The sequence below is a fragment of the Furipterus horrens genome, unplaced genomic scaffold, assembly GCF_987537825.1.
Source record: "Furipterus horrens unplaced genomic scaffold, mFurHor1.1.pri manual_scaffold_2, whole genome shotgun sequence".
Lineage (NCBI taxonomy): Eukaryota > Metazoa > Chordata > Mammalia > Chiroptera > Furipteridae > Furipterus > Furipterus horrens.
The window spans coordinates 119837590-119856117 of record NW_028327172.1 but is presented as its reverse complement, the minus strand read 5'-3'; the positions used below and the strand labels follow the sequence as shown (position 1 = coordinate 119856117).

Genomic DNA, 18528 nt, shown 5'->3' with positions numbered 1-18528 from the left:
GTTTATTCCTTGTTTACATACCTCTGGTTCAATTTTGCTCATTTGTTTGTGTTGTTCATTGGTTTCTTGTAATAGGTGACAGCATAAGGTATTTTTTTTTCATTACCTGGCTTATTTCACTAAGCATAATTCTCTCTAGTTCCATCCATGTTGTTGCAAATGTTAGAAGTTCCTTCTTTCTTTCTGCTACATAGTACTCCATTGTGTAAATGTACCAGTTTTTTGATCCACTCATCTACAGATGGGCACTTAGGTTGTCTCCAGCACTTGGCTATTGTAAATAGTGCTGCTATGAACATAGGGGTGCATAGGTTCTTCTGAATTGGTGTTTCAGGATTTTTCAGATATAATCCTAGCAATGGAATTGCTGGTTCAAAAGGCAGTTCCATTTTTACTGTTTAGAGGAAATTCCAAACTGTTTTCCATACTGGCTGCACCAGTCTGCATTCCCACCAGCAATGCACCAGGGTTCCCATTTCGATGAAGGCCATTCTGACTGGTGTGAGGTGGTATCTCATTGTGGTTTTTATTTGCATCTCTCTGATGGCTAGTGATGTTGAGCATTCTTTCATATGTCTATGGACCCTCTGTATGTCCTCTTTGGAGAAGTGTTTGTTCAGGGCCTTTGCCCATTTTTTAATTCGGTTGTCTTCTTGGTATTGAATCATATAAATTCTTTATATGTTTTGGAGATCAATCCCTTGTCTGACGTATCATTGGCAAATATAGTTTCCCATATGGTTGGTTCCCTTTTCATTTTGCTGATGTTTTCTTTTGCTGAGCAAAAACTCTTTAGTTTGATGTAGTCCCACTTGTTTATTCTTTCCTTTATCTCCCTTGCCTTAGGAGATATATCAGTGAAAATGTTGCTACGTGGGATATCTGAAAATTTCCTGTCTATGTTTTCCTCTAGGACTTTTATGGTGCCACAGCTTACATTTAAGTCTTTGATTCATCTTGAGTTTATTCTGGTGTATGGTGTAAGTTGGTGGTCTAGTTTCATTTTTTTGCATGTCTCTGTCCAGTTCTCCCAACACCATTTGTTGAAGAGGCTCTTTTCACTCCATTTAATGTTCCTTCCCCCTTTGTCAAATATTTGTTGACCATATAGACCTGGGTTTATTTCTGGGTTCTCTGTTCTGTTCCATTGATCTATATGTCTGTTCTTATGCCAGTACCAGACTGTTTTGATTACCGTGGCCTTGTAGCATAGTTTGATATCAGGTATTGTTATTCCTCTTGCTGTGTTCTTCTTCCTCAAGATTGCTATGGCTATTCGGGCTCTTTTGGTTCCATATAAATTTTTGAAGTATTTGTTCTAGGTCTGTGAAAAATGTCATTGGTATTTTAATAGGGATTGCATTGAATCTATAAATTGCTTTGGGTAGTATGGACATTTTAAGGATGTTTATTCTTCCCATCCATGAACATGGTATATGCTTCCATTTATTTGTATCTTCCTCAATTTCTTTCTTCAATGTTATGAAAGAGGTCTTTTACCTCCTTGGTTAAGTTTATTCCTAGGTACTTTATTTTTCTTGTTGCTATGGTAAATGGGATTTTTTTTCTTTTACTTTCTATCTCTGAAATTTTATTGTTGGTGTACAGAAATGCCTTCGATTTCTGAATATTGACTTTGTACCCTGCTATTTTGCTGAATTTACTTATTAGGTCTAGTTTTTTTGTGGAGTCTATAAGGTTTTCTGTGTACGCTATCATGTCATCTGCAAATAATGACAGTTTTACTTCCTCTTTTCCAATTTGGATGCCTTTTATTTCTCTTTCTTGTCTGATTGCTGTGGCTAGAACTCCCAAGACTATGTTGAATAGGAGTGGAGAGAGTGGACATCCTTGTCTTGTTCCTGACCTCAGGGGAATGCTCTCAGTTTTTGCCCATTGAGTATGATGTTGGCCTCAGGTTTCTCATATATGGCCTTTATTATGTTGAGATGTGCTCCCTCTATTCCCATTTTGCTGAGAGTTTTCATCATAAGTGGGTTGTACTGTATCAAATGCTTTTTCTCAATCTATTGATATGATCATGTGGTTTTTGTCTTTCATTTTGTTTATGGGTTGTATTATTTATTGATTTGTTAATATTAAACCATCCTTGCATCCCTGGGATGAATCCCACTTTATCGTGGTGTATGATCTTTCTAATGTGTTGCTGGATTTGGTTTGCTTTTTGTTGAGGATTTTAGCATCTATGTTCATCAGCGATATTGGCCTGTAGTTTTCTGTCTTTTTTGTGTCTTGACCTGGTTTTGGAATTAGGGTAATACTGGCTTCATAGAATGAGTTTGGGAGTCTTCCCTTTTCTTGGATTTTTTAGAATAATCTGAGATGGATTGGAGTTAGTTCTTTCCTAAATGTTTTGTAGAATTCACCTGTGAAGCCCTCTGGTCCAGGGCTTTTGTGTGCCAGGAGTTTTTTGATTACTTCTTCAACTTCACTAGTTGTTATTCGTCTGTTCAGGCCTTACTGCTTCTTCATTCAGTTTTGGAAGATTATATGTTTCCAGGAATTTGTCCATTTCCTCTAGGTTGTCAAATTTCTTGCCATACAGTTGTTCATAATAATTTCTTACAACCCTTTGTATTTCTGTGGTATTGGTTGTGATTTCTCCTCTCTCGTTTCTGATTTTATTTATTTGGGTCCTCTCTTTTTCTTGATGACCCTGGTTAAAGGCTTGTCAATTTTGTTTATCTTTTCAACGAACCAGCTTCTACTACTTGTTGATCTTTTGAATTGTTAGTTTAGTCTCTGTGTCATTTAATTGTGCTCTGATCTTGATGATTTCCTTCCTTCTTCTTGATCTGGGCTTTGCTTGTTGTTCTTCCTCTAGTTCTTGTAGCTGTAGGGTTAAATTTTTTATTAGAGGTTCTTCTGTCTTTTTTAGGTAGGCCTGTATTGCTATGAACTTTCCTCTCAGGACTGCTTTCGCTGTATCCCATAGGTTTTCGGCTGTTGTGTGTTCATTATCTTTTGTTTCCAGAAACCTCCTGATTTCTTCCTTGATGTCATTGTTAACCCATTCATTATTTAATAGCATGTTATTCATTCTCCATGAGTTTGAATGTTTTTTGAGTTTTTTCCTTGAGGTTGATTTCCAATTTTAAGGCATTGTGATCTGAGAAGATGCTTGATATAATTTCAATTTTCTTGAATTTATTGAGGCTTGTTTTGTGTCCTACCATGTGGTCTATCTTTGAAAATGTTCCATGTGCACTTGAGAAATATGTATATTTTGTTTCTTTGGGGTGTAAACTTCTATATATATCGACTAAGTCCATTTGATCTAAAGTGTTGTTCAGTGCCTCAATATCTTTGGTGTTTCTTTGCTTTGAAGATCTGTCCATTGTTGACAATGGGGTGTTAAAGTCCCCTATGATGAGTGTGTTGCTGCCTATATCTTTCTTGGAGTCTTTCAAAATTTTCCTTACATATTTGGGTGCTCCTAAGTTGGGTGCATATATATTTATAAGGGTTATATCTTCTTGATGGATTTTTCCCTTAAGTATTATGAAATGCCCTTCTTTGTCTCTTTTTATGGACTTTGCTGTGAAATCTGTTTTGTTTGATATAAGTATTGCTACCCCGGCTTTTTTTTCATGTCCATTTGCTTGGAATACATTTTTCCATCCCTTTACTTTCAGTCTGTGTAGATCTTTTGTTCTAAGGTGGGTCTCTTGTAGACAGCATATATGTGGGTCATTCTTTCTAATCCATTCAGCTACCCTATGTCTTTTAATTGGAGCGTTTAATCCATTTACGTTTAAGGTTATTACTGATAAGTACTTATTCATTGTCATTTTCCCCCTTTGTACTCGTGTTCTTCTCTGTTTCTCTCTGTTTCTTTATCTTTTTAGAGCAGACCCTTTAGCATCTCTTGCATTGCTGGTTTGGTGGAGATGTATTCTTTTAGTCTTCCTTTGTCTGAGAAACTCCTTATTTCGCCTTCCATTTTGAATGAGAGCCTTGCTGGGTAGAGTATTCTTGGTTGTAGGCCTTTGTTTTTCATTGCTTGGAATATTTTTTGCCATTCCCTTCTGGCTTGTACTGTTTCTGCTGAGAAATCTGATGATAGTCTTATTGGAGCTCTCTTGCATGTTATTTGCTGCTTTTTCTTGCAGCCCTTATGATTTTCTTTGTCTTTGAATGTTGCCATTTTAATTATGATGTGTCTTGAAGTGGGCCTGTTGGGGTTCATCTTCAATTGGGACCCTTTGTGCTTCCTAGACTTGCATGATTCTTTCTCTCTTCATGTTAGGGAATTTTTCTGTCATTAGTTTTTCAGAGAGGTTTTCTATCCCTTGCTTCTCTTCTTCTTCTGGAGTTCCTATGATACGGATATTATTACGTTTCGTGTTGTCATGCAGCTGTCTTAAAACCTCTTCATTCTTGTTCAGTCTTTTTTCATTTTGTTGCACTGTCTGGGAATTTTTTTCTTCGTTGTCCTCCAGCTCACTGATCTGATCTTCTGCTTCCTCTGGCCTGCTTTTAATTCCTTCTACTGTGTTCTTCCATTCAGAAATTGTGTTCTTCATTTCCTCCTGGCTCTTATTGATAGCTTCTATGTCTTTTTTCCTGCTGGTGTAATTCTTAGTAAGTTCCTTGTGATTTCCCTGCAGTTCCTTGTAATTTCCCTGGAGTTTTTTGTAGTTTTCCTTGAGCTCGCTGAGCTCATTGAGCTTCTCCATAATCCATGTTTTGAATTCCATATCTGATAGTTTGCTCCCCTGTATTTCATTTAGCACTCTTTCTGGGGACTCTACCTTTCCTTTCAATGGGGGGTTGTTTCTCTGTCTCCCCATTTTTGTGACACTTAATGTTTGTTGCTGCCTCTTAGATTGATCTGCGCTTCCTGGATCTGCCCCTGGTGACATCACATCATGTACCAGTATGGCCCTAGGCAGCCTATTGGAGACTTCCAGGGATCTACTGCCTTTGTCTGTCTCCTTTAGTTGTTAATCTATTCAATCTGTGATTAGCCGTCTGGCTTAAGGACCAAGGGTGTGGCAGCTTAATTCCTGTAGGCAGGGCCTTTGCTTCCCCTCAGGCTGACGCCACTTGGAGGGGAATGGTCTACCCGCAGCACTGGGGATGAGTCAGCACTGGGACCCAGTCAGCTGCTTCTCCAGTTCTCACCTCAAAGCCACCGCGCCAAATTCTTCCCAAGCATCTCTAGTCCTTTCTGCCTTCCCTCTGCTTGAGCCCAGGGTAAGTGGGGGCCAAAACTTTTTCGTCTGTGATCCACTTAAGAGCTCTTTTTCTCCAGCTGTTTTTCTCTGGCTAGCAAGAAACCCTGTGGTTTTTCGCTATTCACAGCTGGATACTATTTTACTTTCCACTCTGTTGCTGTAGGCTGGGAAGCTCAGCTGGGGGTTTAGACCCTGCCCTTCTCAAGGGGAACCCCCGGCTACTGAGCTGTTTCTCAGTCCCTTCAGCTGCCACCGGTGGGAGCCCAGCCAGCCCTTCCGCATCTCCGCACTCCCTACCAGTCACATTGTGATGTAGCGGCCTTTCCTGTCTCTCTGTGGTTATAAGACTTCTCTCCAGCTGGTGTTCATTTGGTTATTCCAGATAGTTTCTGCAAAATTAAGTTGTAAATCCAGACTGGTCCTGGGAGGAGGTTAGTGTAGCTTCCACTTACTCCTCTGCCATCTTGGATCTCTCATCACTCTTGAATTACTACCTCGTTCTTTTGGACCTGGCCTTCGTGACTCCAGTCTTCCTCTCTTCAGTCTGTTATGCAGATTTCAGATGTTATTAAGCACTGCATTTGCTATGTCACTTCCTCAAACAAGATCTGGCTACTCTTAATCCATCTAACTTTACTTCCTTCTACTCCTCTGAGCGCCTCTCTTACACATTGCTTGTGTCTCTTAGTGTCTTTGAATGCTAATGCTTGTTCTCGTCTTTATACCTTCATTCATGCTGCCTTCATCATCACTTTGTGCTGTTATTATGTATCTAGGTCATCTGTGGTAGATACTCTACAAAAAAGATTAGACTTCTCTGATTATTTTAGAGGAGAAAGAAGAATCTGAGATAGAACTGTAAGGTAAGGGTACAGGATTGCCTGCCATCCCAGCAAGGCTCTGTGGGAAAACTATTTTAAATCACTGACTTTAAATGCTTTAAGAATATTTACTGAGCCTTTACCATGTTGTGAGCACAGTATTGGGTTCTTGAGATTAAAAGAATAAAGGCATCCCTCTACTACTTCTGTCTCCACTGCTACCTGCCTAGCTCAAGCCACACTGTCTCACACTCAGATTCCCACACCAACCTCCTGACTGGACTCCCTGCTGCTGTTCTTGCCCCTCCACAATCCTTCCTCCACCTAGGGTTCACAGTTGATCCTTCAGAAAGTTAAATCAAGGCATGCCACTCTTGCTTAAAGCCCTCATGGTTTCCCATTGCAGTCTTCCCTTTGCTTACCTTACCTTCTCCTAGCTCTACTTCACTCTGCCACGCTGCACTTCTGTGTTTCAAACGCGCTACACTCATTAGTGCTTTGTGGCTGAGTGCACTGTGTATTCTTTAGTCCGAAGTGTGGTCCCCTTGGCCTTTGCATGGCTGGCTCCCTCTTTTCTGATCTTAGCTTAATGGGCTACCTCCCCCAACCACTCAATCCAAGGAACCTCCTCTGTCTCTTCCTCTTCCCTTGACCCAGAAAAGGGAAGGCACAAACAGTGTAGTGAGAGGCAGGAGTACAGAAGTGGTATTGAGATAAACCGTGCATTAAAATGGTCTTTCAGTTGTTTGGATTTTATTATTTCAAGTTATCATTCCTAAAGGTTTATTTTCATCTACCTTTCAGAATTTGGTTGATCTTGCAGGCAGTGAAAGAGCTGCTCAAACAGGTGCTGAAGGTAATAAAAACTGATGCAATATGTTAGTCTGAATGTTTTCCTGTTCTTTTACAGAATAAAAAGTGCTAGCATGCACTTTATGATAAAGGTCTTTAATGTAAAAGTCAGTTTCTATATCTAGCTATTGCTTCAGGCTGCTTTAGCATCAATGTAAAAACTAAAGCTATGCAGTTGATAGGATTATATAGCTGGAAAACTAAATTTTCATACTCAGCAAGGAAATTCAGATAGTGAGGTACAAAATTAATATGCCGATATTAGTAACTCTCATAACACAGACAACAACCAGTTAAAATATTAAGTGTACAAAAAGACCTCATTTGAAACACTGACTTAAATGATGTAATACCTAGGAAGCAACTCAAAAAAGTCACAAGACCAAAATAAAGAAAACTTTAGCCCTGGCCAGGTGGGTCAGTTGATTGGAGCATCATTTCATTCACCAAAAAGGTTGTGTATTTCAATCCCTGATCAGGGCACAGGAGGGAGGCAAGCAGTTGAGGTTACTCTCTCACATCAATGTCTCCCTCTCTCACTTTCCCTTTGTCTCTCTCTAAAATCAATAAACATATCCTCAGGTGAGGATTAAAAAAAAGAAGACTCTAAAACAGACCCAAGGGGCATAACTGAATACTTACATACATGGAAAAGCATATTAGATGGGAATGTTTAAAGTCATAAAGATGTCAGGCCTCTGCATTACTGCAGCCTGACCCAGAGACACTCAGCTGAGGGTGGCCTGCATCCGCCGAACCAGTGAGTCCTCAGCCTGCGAACAAGAAATAAATGCTTGTTGTTCTAAGCTGTCTTGTTAAACAGCGATGTTACAGCCATAGCTGAATAATGCACCCGTGATATGTGATAGATTGCAAACCTACATGTCCTTTAACGGGGTGCCGGGTAAATCAGTTCTGATACATTCACACAATGAGATGCTGTGCGATAAAAAAGAATGACAAAGCTCAATGATTACTGATACGATACGTTGCCAAGTTAAAAAAAAAAAAAGCAAATGCAAAAATGGTGTATTTAGTGTGCTACTATTTGTATGAAAAAGAAAGGGGAGAAATCAATCTATATGGACTTACATTTCTAAAAATCTCTAGAAGAATAAACTAATAAAAGTGGTTTCCTGATACAGGAACAGGAATAGGTTGAATGAAGCATAGAAGTGAGAGAGAAATTTTCATTGTGTACTTTTTAAAAAGTGTTTGAGACATTTGAGCTTATTAACAATTTTAAAATGAAAACTTTCATTGTGAGCCTAGGAACTAATTTGATTATAACTCTATAGTTGCTTGTATTTGGAGGACTGGAAAAAATAGATTTGAACTGAGGAGTTTTAGGAAATGGGCTTTTCCTTCCTCTGGTTCTTAGTCATCTTTTCCTCAGGTGACAGCTTTGCTGGTTGACTTAATAGGTGGGAGGAATAGGAAGAGAGCTCCTTCTACCATTCTGTGCCAAAGCATAGACTTTAGCATCTGACCCTTTAATTTCTAATTTCTCTTACAACTCACTGATAAATAAGTTCATCATTACAGAGATCAATCTTTGTTTTCATATTTGTTTAATAAATTCAGGTATGCGACTCAAGGAAGGCTGTAATATAAATCGAAGTCTGTTTATTTTGGGACAAGTGATTAAGAAACTTAGTGATGGACAAGTTGGGTAAGCTTATCCCATTGTATTAATGCTCCTATTAATGCTCATGTTCTTCATTAGGTTGAAATTGTAATAGTTCAGTAACAAATAAAAGTACAGATTTCTTCCATGTATTCAAACATTTTTGTGATTTTGTGAGCACGCATGACCTCTTATACATATGACTATGACCAACTAAATTTACTTTCTTATTTTAAATATTTTTTAGTTAGTAATTTTATCTGCCTTGTTTAACCTTTAAAGGATTTATTTTTTAAATTGTAGCTAATTTAAGGTTCTGTATTAATAAACCAACCATTTTTGTTATATAAAAATTCTTACTCTTTTTCTTCTCAAACTCATTTCTCACTAAGTGGTTTCATAAATTATCGAGATAGCAAATTAACACGAATTCTTCAGAATTCCTTGGGAGGAAATGCCAAAACACGTATTATCTGCACAATTACTCCAGTGTCTTTTGATGAAACTCTTAGTACTCTCCAGGTAAGTTTGATTTTTTTTTTTTTTAAATCACAATATGAGGGGAAAATTATCTTGAAGAAGAAAAAAGTACCTACTAAGATTGACTATAGGTTATTTTAATTGACATAAATTAATATCTACTAAATAGCATTTAAAAAAATTTCCCAAACTTTAGTCATTCATATCTCACCTCCACAATTTTTGATACATCCAACACTTTTACTGAAATTAACATGACATTTTTCTTTAACTCACTTTTACTTAATTTATTACAGAAGAAAACCATCAATCCCATAAATGAAAACTAGTATCACTTACAACAAGTGGGAGGTGACTCAAACAATTGTTGTGTGTCTTTATAACGATAATTCTTGAATTCCTGTTAGCTAATTGTTTCTTGCCTTGACTCTGAGCTTAAGGCCTGCATTTTCTGTTTTCTTGTTTGTTTGTTTTTTAGGAAAAATGAGAAATGTCAATAAAACAAATTTCTCAGTGAAGAAATCAGTGTTATTTAATGGTCACTTTCACATTCCCACTTAAAGTTACTTCTGATACTCATACACAAAGAAATATTGCTTTAAATAGCTGCTGAGCACCTCTCAAGGTCCTGTCAGAGAAACAAAGTTAGAAAATAGAATCCCTGGCTTCACAGGGTTTATCATCTTATAGGGAAGATTAGACTGTCTTCCAGCGTGGTTGCCATAGATTAATAGTTATGTGGCTAGTAAGTAGGATAGAGTTCAAAGGAAGGACAGATGCTTTTGACTGGAAGCAAAGCTTCAGGTAGAGGGAGCATTTGCACTGGTCTTTGAGGGGTAGATGAGATTCTAGTAAGCCAGTGTTTGTAGGTTTTCTTTCAACATCTGTCTCTAAGATATTTCTTTGATTCTAAAGACTAACAGCCAGGGAAAGTTATAGGCTTTGTTACAGGAGCATAGGCTACTCTTTGTGTTCAAGAGTATTAAGCCACCAGGAAAGAGGATTGATTTTTCTCTACAAAACTTAACCATAAGTAACCTAAATATTATTGACTAAAATAAAATTTTTAGTATCAAGCACTTAACACTCCTGTATTTTTTTACAGTTTGCCAGTACTGCTAAATATATGAAGAATACGCCTTATGTTAATGAGGTATCGAGTGATGAAGCTCTCCTGAAAAGATACAGAAAAGAAATAATGGATCTTAAAAAACAGTTAGAGGAGGTACATGTGAACCATGTATTTCAGTAAAGAATGGGACAGAAATAGAATTGAGGTCTGCCTAAATGCTCAGACTCTTATATCCCATCATATCCGAGTTATGCAAACTAACTTCAAAACAGTTTTCAGCTAAGAAGAAAGCAACTCAGAAGTTTGTTTAATTTATAAACTGAAACATTTGGCTTCTTGAAATTATTTTAGATTTCATTTTTTATTTCCAAAGGGCAAAATTTTAGATTTTTAAGTGGGCCATATAGAGATTTGTTTTAAGTGTCACAGATATAGGGAATTAGGTTAAAAAGAGAGATTGTGTATAGTTACTTAAAACTACTTTCTATAGTTCTGTGTTATAACCTTGCAATAGCAATCTAATAAAATTGCATAATCACTTGTCTTTGTAACTTATTTATTTTAATCATTACGGTCCTCTAGTGATCTTTTAAAAAATGAACTAAAATATATGGTAAACTTATAAGAACATTTCTTCCTTTGCTATAAGTATTCAGGTCTCTGTTTTCATGACTTCTCTGCCCGTTATTTACATATTTTAAGGCAGTTAATAGAATTGCTCTAACAGTATTGTTATAATTTATACGTCGCATACAGAGTATGCGCATGGAAGACCTACATCTTACTTTAATATACGATTGAGAAATTATTATGATACCTGCATATTGGTGTTTTGTATGTAGGGTATTTTATTTCAATAACATTAAAATTCTCATGCTTCCCCAAAACTGTATATTCTATTTTTTAAGCTACTTTTTAAGTGTTAAAACCTAGCTATATTTATTATTAATATAACTGAATATTACTTTCTAGGTTTCTCTAGAGACTCGGGCCCAGGCAATGGAAAAAGACCAGTTAGCCCAACTTTTGGAAGAAAAAGATTTGCTTCAAAAAGTGCAGATTGAGAAAATTCAAAACTTAACACGGATGCTGGTGACCTCTTCCTCCCTCACATCACAACAGGAATTAAAGGTAAAATAATTTTAAAGTAGACAGCTTAAACTTAGTATATAAAGAATAGAACTGGCATTCCTGTGTGTTTTTTCTGTAGTTGTGTATTTCTTATCCTTTGATACACTATATTCAAGAAACCCAGAACTTTTTGTGTATTTGCTTATACATCAACAACACCTAAGAGATTCATTGAAAACACTAACTCCTGATTCCCACATGTAGAGATCCAAATTCAAGAAGCCTGGAATATAGTCAAGGAATAAATTGAAAATGTACTTCTTAAGAAATTCTAATGAAATTGATTAGGTGATTGGGAGCCATAGGTATATAGATTATGTGGGAATATTTTCTATTTAGACAATACTAATCTCAGGAAAATTGATCTAGATTATAAGTCAACATATTTGATCAACATTCTGCCTTCCAGTATGTGTGCTTTTGTTTCTACTAGAGTAGCTGTATATCTGTTATCCAGTAGATGTTTTGAGGTGTGATGGTGTCATAGTTAAGAATGGCCTCTGGAGCTGGACTGCCTGGATTTGAATCCCAGTTCTGTCAGTTCTAACTCCTGATCTTGAGCAATTTCTTAAATGTACTTTGCTGCAGTTTCCAAATCTGTGAGATAGCTTGATCCCCACTTCATAGGACTGACGTAGGAAGTAACATAGAATGTGCTTAGTATTTGATAGAGCAAATGCTCAAAAAGTGTATGCTATTAAGGTTATTATTCATAGACATTATGTTCAAATCACCATGCTAGATATAGCAGACACTCAAGAACTATGTGTTGCCTCAGTGATGACGAGGAAGTAGCCCAATGGAAGGTATAGGGATGAGTGGTTCAGAAAGACATCTACATGTATAGAATTTGTGGAAAAAAAAAACACTTAACATGTTTTGGTGGCTAGGGCATTTTAAAATACATGGAAGGTTTTTAATGTTCTGTTATGCTATGGACAGGAAAAAAGCCTGGTAGGTAACATGATCAGAATTGCGTTTTAGAAAGGTGTAGCTGCTATGCACATCAGATTGATTGGACCTCTACAAGGGTGGTGACCCTGAAGATGGAAAATATTGGATAAATTGAAGAATTATTGGGAGGTAGACTCAACAGGACTTTGTGATTATTTAGATATGGGAGGCAGGGGAAGGGATAAGGAGGTTTCCAGAATGACTCGCAGGCATTGCTGGGCTTACTGGGTAGCTAGGAGCAGTATTCATTGAGTTAAGGAACACTGAATCAGGAGCAGTGGAACTGCTCAGTGTTTGACTTGGGAAATCTCCAGTTTAAGCTGTCAGAGAGTTTAAAATAAAAAAATGTATGAAAATAAGATGAAATTTCTGAGGTGGAAATACCCATTTGGGCATTAACTACCGCAGATCCAAATTAAAGTCTGGGAATGGATGAGCTTGCTTTGGGAGCATGTTGAGAATGAATAGACCAGAGGGCCAAAGGCAAAACTTCCAGAAACAACAACTTTGTACGTAAAGACAGAAAATAAGAATGCATAACGGAGCCCAGGTTAGCTCTAGAATTAAGTAAACCGAACGAATGTGGTAACGAAAGAAAGACTTTCAGAGAGGCAGTATGTCACATTCTGCTGAGAAGTTAAGTCAGATATATGTAGAAACAAGAAACTCCTTTTGAAAAAACAATTTGTATTATATGTTGGGAGTGAGAGCCACCTTGCAATGGGTTGAGATGTCCCAAAAGGAAGAGGTCTTAAATACAGCAGAAGGGTCTGGTCTTAGATAAAGGGAGAAACGCCTGTTCATTATAACAAGAACAGAGGAAAGGATGGACCAGTACAAGTAATGCTTTCATAAATTTAGGCTTATCTTTTCTTTGTGAAATAGGACATTTACTTTTTCTGCTATGGTGGCAGGAGATCATAGAGACACAAGTTTGTAGACATGCTAAGTATCTGAAGTAGTTTAGTCTTTGTTAGGAATGGAAAAGAAAGCCCACATACAGAGAGTAGCCAGGCAGCATTAAGGACCTAGCTGATGTTGGCAGCCAGTCTTTTGGCTCTGTAGCCCTGACAGTGTCAGAAGATTGAAAGGTTAGGAGGCAGTGTAATTCATTTGAGTATACATCGTTTTGAGATAGGTTAGGGAACAGTGAATGGGACATAATTTGAGGCTGTTGGCCCAAAAACATGATTGAAGTGATCATCTATGGAATCTAAGATAATGGGTTGAGAGCCAAGAGGGAGCTGGATCAAGGGAATAGAGGTCCCTCTTAAGCTAAATAGCTAAAATGGGATAGACTGAAACAATGGGTGGAAGGATAGGAACTGTAGATAGAGCAGAAAGTCTAGCTTTACGAGTTTCAGGTAATGACAAGGTCCAGGAGTGGGTATGGGAGTGACTGGAGTTGAGCTGAAGGTCATTGCAGTCAAGAATTTATGTGACTGGGCTTTTGCAGAGCAGGCTATGGGAAGGGCCGACCATTTCAATAAAAAGATATTATGTGATAGGAGCATGAGAGCATGCAGTTATACAGATATACATCTGTATCATATAAATATCTGTATTATACGGAAAATCTTGAGAGGCAGTGCAGTGGAATGGTTAGCGGACAGGCTCTGAACTTACAGGCATGGGTTCAGCCACCAACTGGGGCATGATTGTACATGACTTCTCCAAACTTTTTAGACCCCCCCAGCTTCTCCATAAAATGGATATGGTAATAGAGGGCTCATTGAGAGGATCAAATATGATGAGATAATGCTTGTACTAGTAAAGGGACAAGAGAAAACTGGTAGCTGTGAAATATGAAAAAACGTGAACAGAAGGTGGGCAGAGGAAGAGGACCCAGCAAATCGGAGTTAGTGATGAGGCCAAGTAGCTGAGTGGGGTAAAAACCTGGAGACGGAGGTGTCTGAGGGATGAGGAAGAAGGCAATATAGAAACCAAAAGAAAATGATAGGTAAAGAGAAGTAAGGGGTGAAGAGTTCTTTGTTTGTTTGTTTGTTTTTCCTTCACTCAAAAACAAACAGAGGCTTGAGCATTTGTAAAGCTGCAAGAAAGGAGCCTAGTGAAAATGACAAATGAACCAATCATTGAGGAAGCAAGGTCCCGAGGCAGAAGGGAACACATGAGGTCATGAGCACTGGTGGAGGCATTAGCTGTACCAGATTGGAACAGAATTGGCATTGTGAAGAGCCCTGTGAAGGATTTAACAGCTGAAGAAAATTCAGATGAGCTAACCTGTCTGCCCCTTCCCAGTTCATGCTGGGTTCCCAGACGTGCCTTTGGTAGCTGGGATGGAGGCAGCCGTGGATGTCCGTCCTGTGTAACACCAGATTACTCTGAGGATTGTGAGTGAGCCAGTTTTTAGTTAAGTCCCAGGGAAGCTTGTAACTAAAGATTCAGATTAAAAAATAAAATGAAATTTAAATCGTTTCATCAAATTTATTATGAGGTTAAACATTGATTTGAAAATAATAAGAATTCTACCAATTCAATTGATTTTAAAAATGGAAACTAGTTCCCTTGTTATTATCTGGGTGAGGTAATTTTGATTTTTTTTTTTCCTCTTTAGGCTAAAATAAAACGAAGAGTCACTTGGTGCCCTGGCAAAATTAACAAAATGAAGGACTCAAACTATGTAAATGAATTTAATATGTCAACAAATATAACAAAAAGCTGTAAGACAACTGTAACTTTAGTAAGAGAAATTAATGAATGTAAGTGCTTTTATTTTATTTTATTTTTTCCTTTCTATTGATTTTATTGGGGTGACACTGGTTAACAAAATTATACATGTTGCAGGTGCACATTCTGCAACACATCATCTGTACATTGTATTATATATTTACCACCCCAAGTTAAGTCTCTGTCTGTCTATATTTATCCTCCCCCACTTATACCCTCCTTCTCCTCCCCACTGACCCCCTTCCCCCTAGCAGTCACCACACTATTGTCCATGTTCATGAGCATATTTTCTTTTTTAATTATAAAAGCACCTTGCAATGGGAGACTTTACTTATAACTCAGTAAATGTGTAAACACATTTAAATAAAATGTATGTATTTTATACCATATGATCTCACTTATATATGGAATCTAATGAACAAAATACACTGATAAACGGAATAGAAGCATGGATACATGGAACAGACTGACAGCTGTCAGAGGGGAGGGATGGACCGATGAAAGAACGCGAAGGGCTTAACCAGAGAACATGCATGTGTAACCCATAGACACAGACAGCAGTGTGGTGATGGCCAAAGGGAAGGGAGTGCAGGAGCTGGGTGGAGGAGGGCAAAGTGGGGAAATGGGGACATCTATAATAGTGTCAACAATAAAAATAAAGTTTAAAAAATCAAAAATAAATGAATAAATAAATAAAATGTATGTCATTTAAATGTGATTAGAGTGGAGGTGATGATAAAGATAAATAAAGTGAACATTTAAGTTTTCTTTTTCCAGATATCTTAAGAATGATGGACTGTCATTAAAACATCATAAGAGAAATTTTTTTTAAAGATTTTATTTATTTATGTTTAGAGAGAGAGGAAGGGAGGGAGAAGGAGAGAAAGAAACATCAGTGTGTGGTTTGCCTCTCATATGTCCCCATCTAGGGACCTGGCCCACAACCCAGGCATGTGCCCTGACTGGGAATCGAACTGCGGTCCCTTTGGTTCACAGGCTGGCACTCAATCCACTGAGCCACACCAGCCAGGGCAAGACAGATATTTTTATTGTTTTTGTTCTAGTCATTATCCAATTAAATTAGTATTTATATAACATTTGCCTTAAACTTCGCTAATCTTGAAAAGGTAGAATTTACACAAGAAACTGTTTCAAAATAGTGTCTAACATCTTAAGTATTTTTAGGGGCATTTTAAAAACTAATAATACTTAAAATGATCAAATCTCAAATTCAGAATTCCTTTTTACCTATATTGTATTAAGTATTCTATATTTTATCACATTCTAGTCAGTGGTCTTAATTCACAAAATTATATAAATGATCTAATCTGTTAATACATTTTGGCAATCATATTATGAACACGTATTAGCTAATTTGAACTTATTACATTTGATCAGAATTTTAATTTTTATTTATTGACTTCAGAGGAAAGGAAAGAGAAACATCAATTTATTGCTCTACTTATTTATGCATTCATTGGTTGATTTTATATGTGCCCTGCCTGAGGATCAAACCCACAACCTTGGCGTATTGGGACAACACTTCACCCAACTGAGTTACCCAGCCAGGGCCTGATCAGAATTTTCACAATAATCTTCAGTTTGAGTTTTAGGGAACGTACTAGCATATTTGTGGATAAATATCTTTTCCTCCTAATTATAGCTGTCTGTTCAGAGGCTGATGTTTTCAGTAATACCCTTGATACAGTAACTGACATAGAGTGGAATCCAGCAACAAAGCTGCTGAGTCAGGTAACTTAAATGTATTTTATAGAGCATCCTCCTTTTGCTCTTTTTAAAATTCTTTTTTTTTTTTTTTTTGTATTTACTGTTGTAGCTCTGATTTAATTTTAGTAACTATTTTGGTTCTAATTAAGGCTTTCCCACTCGTTAGACTCCCAGTTGATAACTGTGCCATCCCGAGGGAAGCTAAAAACTTGATCAAACATGTATGGTAGTAGGTAAAACTTTACTTGTTGATAACCAGCAGAACTTGGTAACTGTCACTTATTTTTTCTGTTTTGCCTTGGAAAATCCCCTGAGGGTAAAAAAGGGCTGATATTAAAAGTGTCAAAATTCTCAGGGATATAGTAGAATGATAATGAAAAATAAAAGTAAATGAATATATGGCCTTATCACAACTTTAGAAATAAAGACTCCTGTGGTGAATACCTTCATAAATTTAGATTCCATGTTAACTTTCAAGGCTGCTAATGTTCAGAGAAATATATATAATTAGTTATATAATTAGTCAAGTATTATTGGTAAAGTGCTTTTGTGTCCTTAAAGCATACTGTAGAAGTTCATTGTTTTTGTAAAATCCCTGGTGGTGTTAGTTTTTGTTTTCTCTGTTGAGTATGATAAAACCTAGCAGCCATGAGCGTTTTAGAGATCAATAAATAATACCTCTGTTGCACTTCCTAAAATCATAGCCATCTGAAAACTAAAACAGCAATCAGACAGCTAAAAATTTCAGCTTCAGTCTAAAGATCTTAAGGATCTGTGGTAAAATGGGCTTCCCATTATGCACCCTACCTCCTACTCCTGACTGAACTTCTCCAGCACAAGCAAAGCACTTGTTTACACAACCTTTTTTTTTTTTTAATTCTGCCCCTTTCAAAAGTCTTCTATTGTAAGTTAGCTAGTTTACAGAAATGCAAATCCTTGTTTTACTGTGGATCAAGCTAAACTATTAGGATGACAATGAAAAAGTAAATGGCCTAACCTACCAAATGATTCAAGGTTAAATTATTGACTAATCCAAATTTTAGTTAAGGAGACAAGCATATGATCTGAATTCTTTCTAACCTGAAAATCTGGTTTTGCTTACAATAGGAAAATGTAGAAAGTGAGTTGAACTCACTTCGTTCTGATTATGATACTCTGGTATTAGACTATGAAAGACTAAGAAAAGAGAATGAAGAAATGGAATTGAAATTAAAAGAAAAGAATGATTTGGATGAATTTGAGGCTCTAGAAAAAAAAACAGAAAAAGATCAAGAGGTAAGAATGGGAAAACGTGAAACTAAAATAAAATAACACTTTTTAAAGTATCATTCTCTTAAAGATATTTATTAGTAAGGTTGAGATTGAGGATCCAGCCATTTTCCACATGCATATACAATTTAGAATTTTAAAAGTAATTCATTTCTATTGTTTTTAAAATAATTAAATCATATTTGTTTCACTTGTGCTTATGCACAAGAAGAAGGAATTTAAAATATCTTTGTGAAAGTTTGGATTTGCATTGATGAAAGTTTGATATCTAGCTGAGTGTTTTATGTATGTATACTACATATTAATGGAATTTGTTTTCTTTAGAGAGTATATTACTAAATAAATAGTTAGAACATTATTAGAATAGCTGGGGAAGCTAATTTTCCACATTTCTTTTTTCATACAAGAGAGTTATTGTAAAAATTAATATAACTAATACTAAATAGTTTTAATGGAATTTTTAAAAATGAAACAGATCACTTAAATTTTTAAAATATATATTAGGTTCATGTCAAGAGAACCTACCTAACCTAGAAACCATGAAACTTTGGGGACTTAAAGCGTTCTAAAGATTCAAGAAATTTCATGGTGCAGAGTCCTTAACTTCAAGTTCACAGACACTATGAATTCTTTTGCCGAATATTTTAATGTGAATTCATTTTTCTGAAACAAGAATCCATAGCTGGTATTACACTTGTCAAATGA

The 18528-nt window shown here is 36.7% G+C and overlaps 1 protein-coding gene across 1 annotated transcript in view; it reads left to right on the top strand.

Annotated features, from left to right (window-relative positions):
* CENPE (centromere protein E) overlaps positions 1–18528 on the top strand; it is a 68308-nt gene that overhangs the window by 8973 nt on the left and 40807 nt on the right. The window contains exons 9-16 of the mRNA XM_090266366.1: positions 6827–6878; positions 8459–8546; positions 8894–9023; positions 10087–10206; positions 11026–11184; positions 14714–14858; positions 16490–16578; positions 17662–17829. Of these exons, the coding sequence (XP_090122492.1) occupies positions 6827–6878; positions 8459–8546; positions 8894–9023; positions 10087–10206; positions 11026–11184; positions 14714–14858; positions 16490–16578; positions 17662–17829 (951 nt within the window). The remainder of the gene's footprint in view (positions 1–6826; positions 6879–8458; positions 8547–8893; positions 9024–10086; positions 10207–11025; positions 11185–14713; positions 14859–16489; positions 16579–17661; positions 17830–18528) is intronic.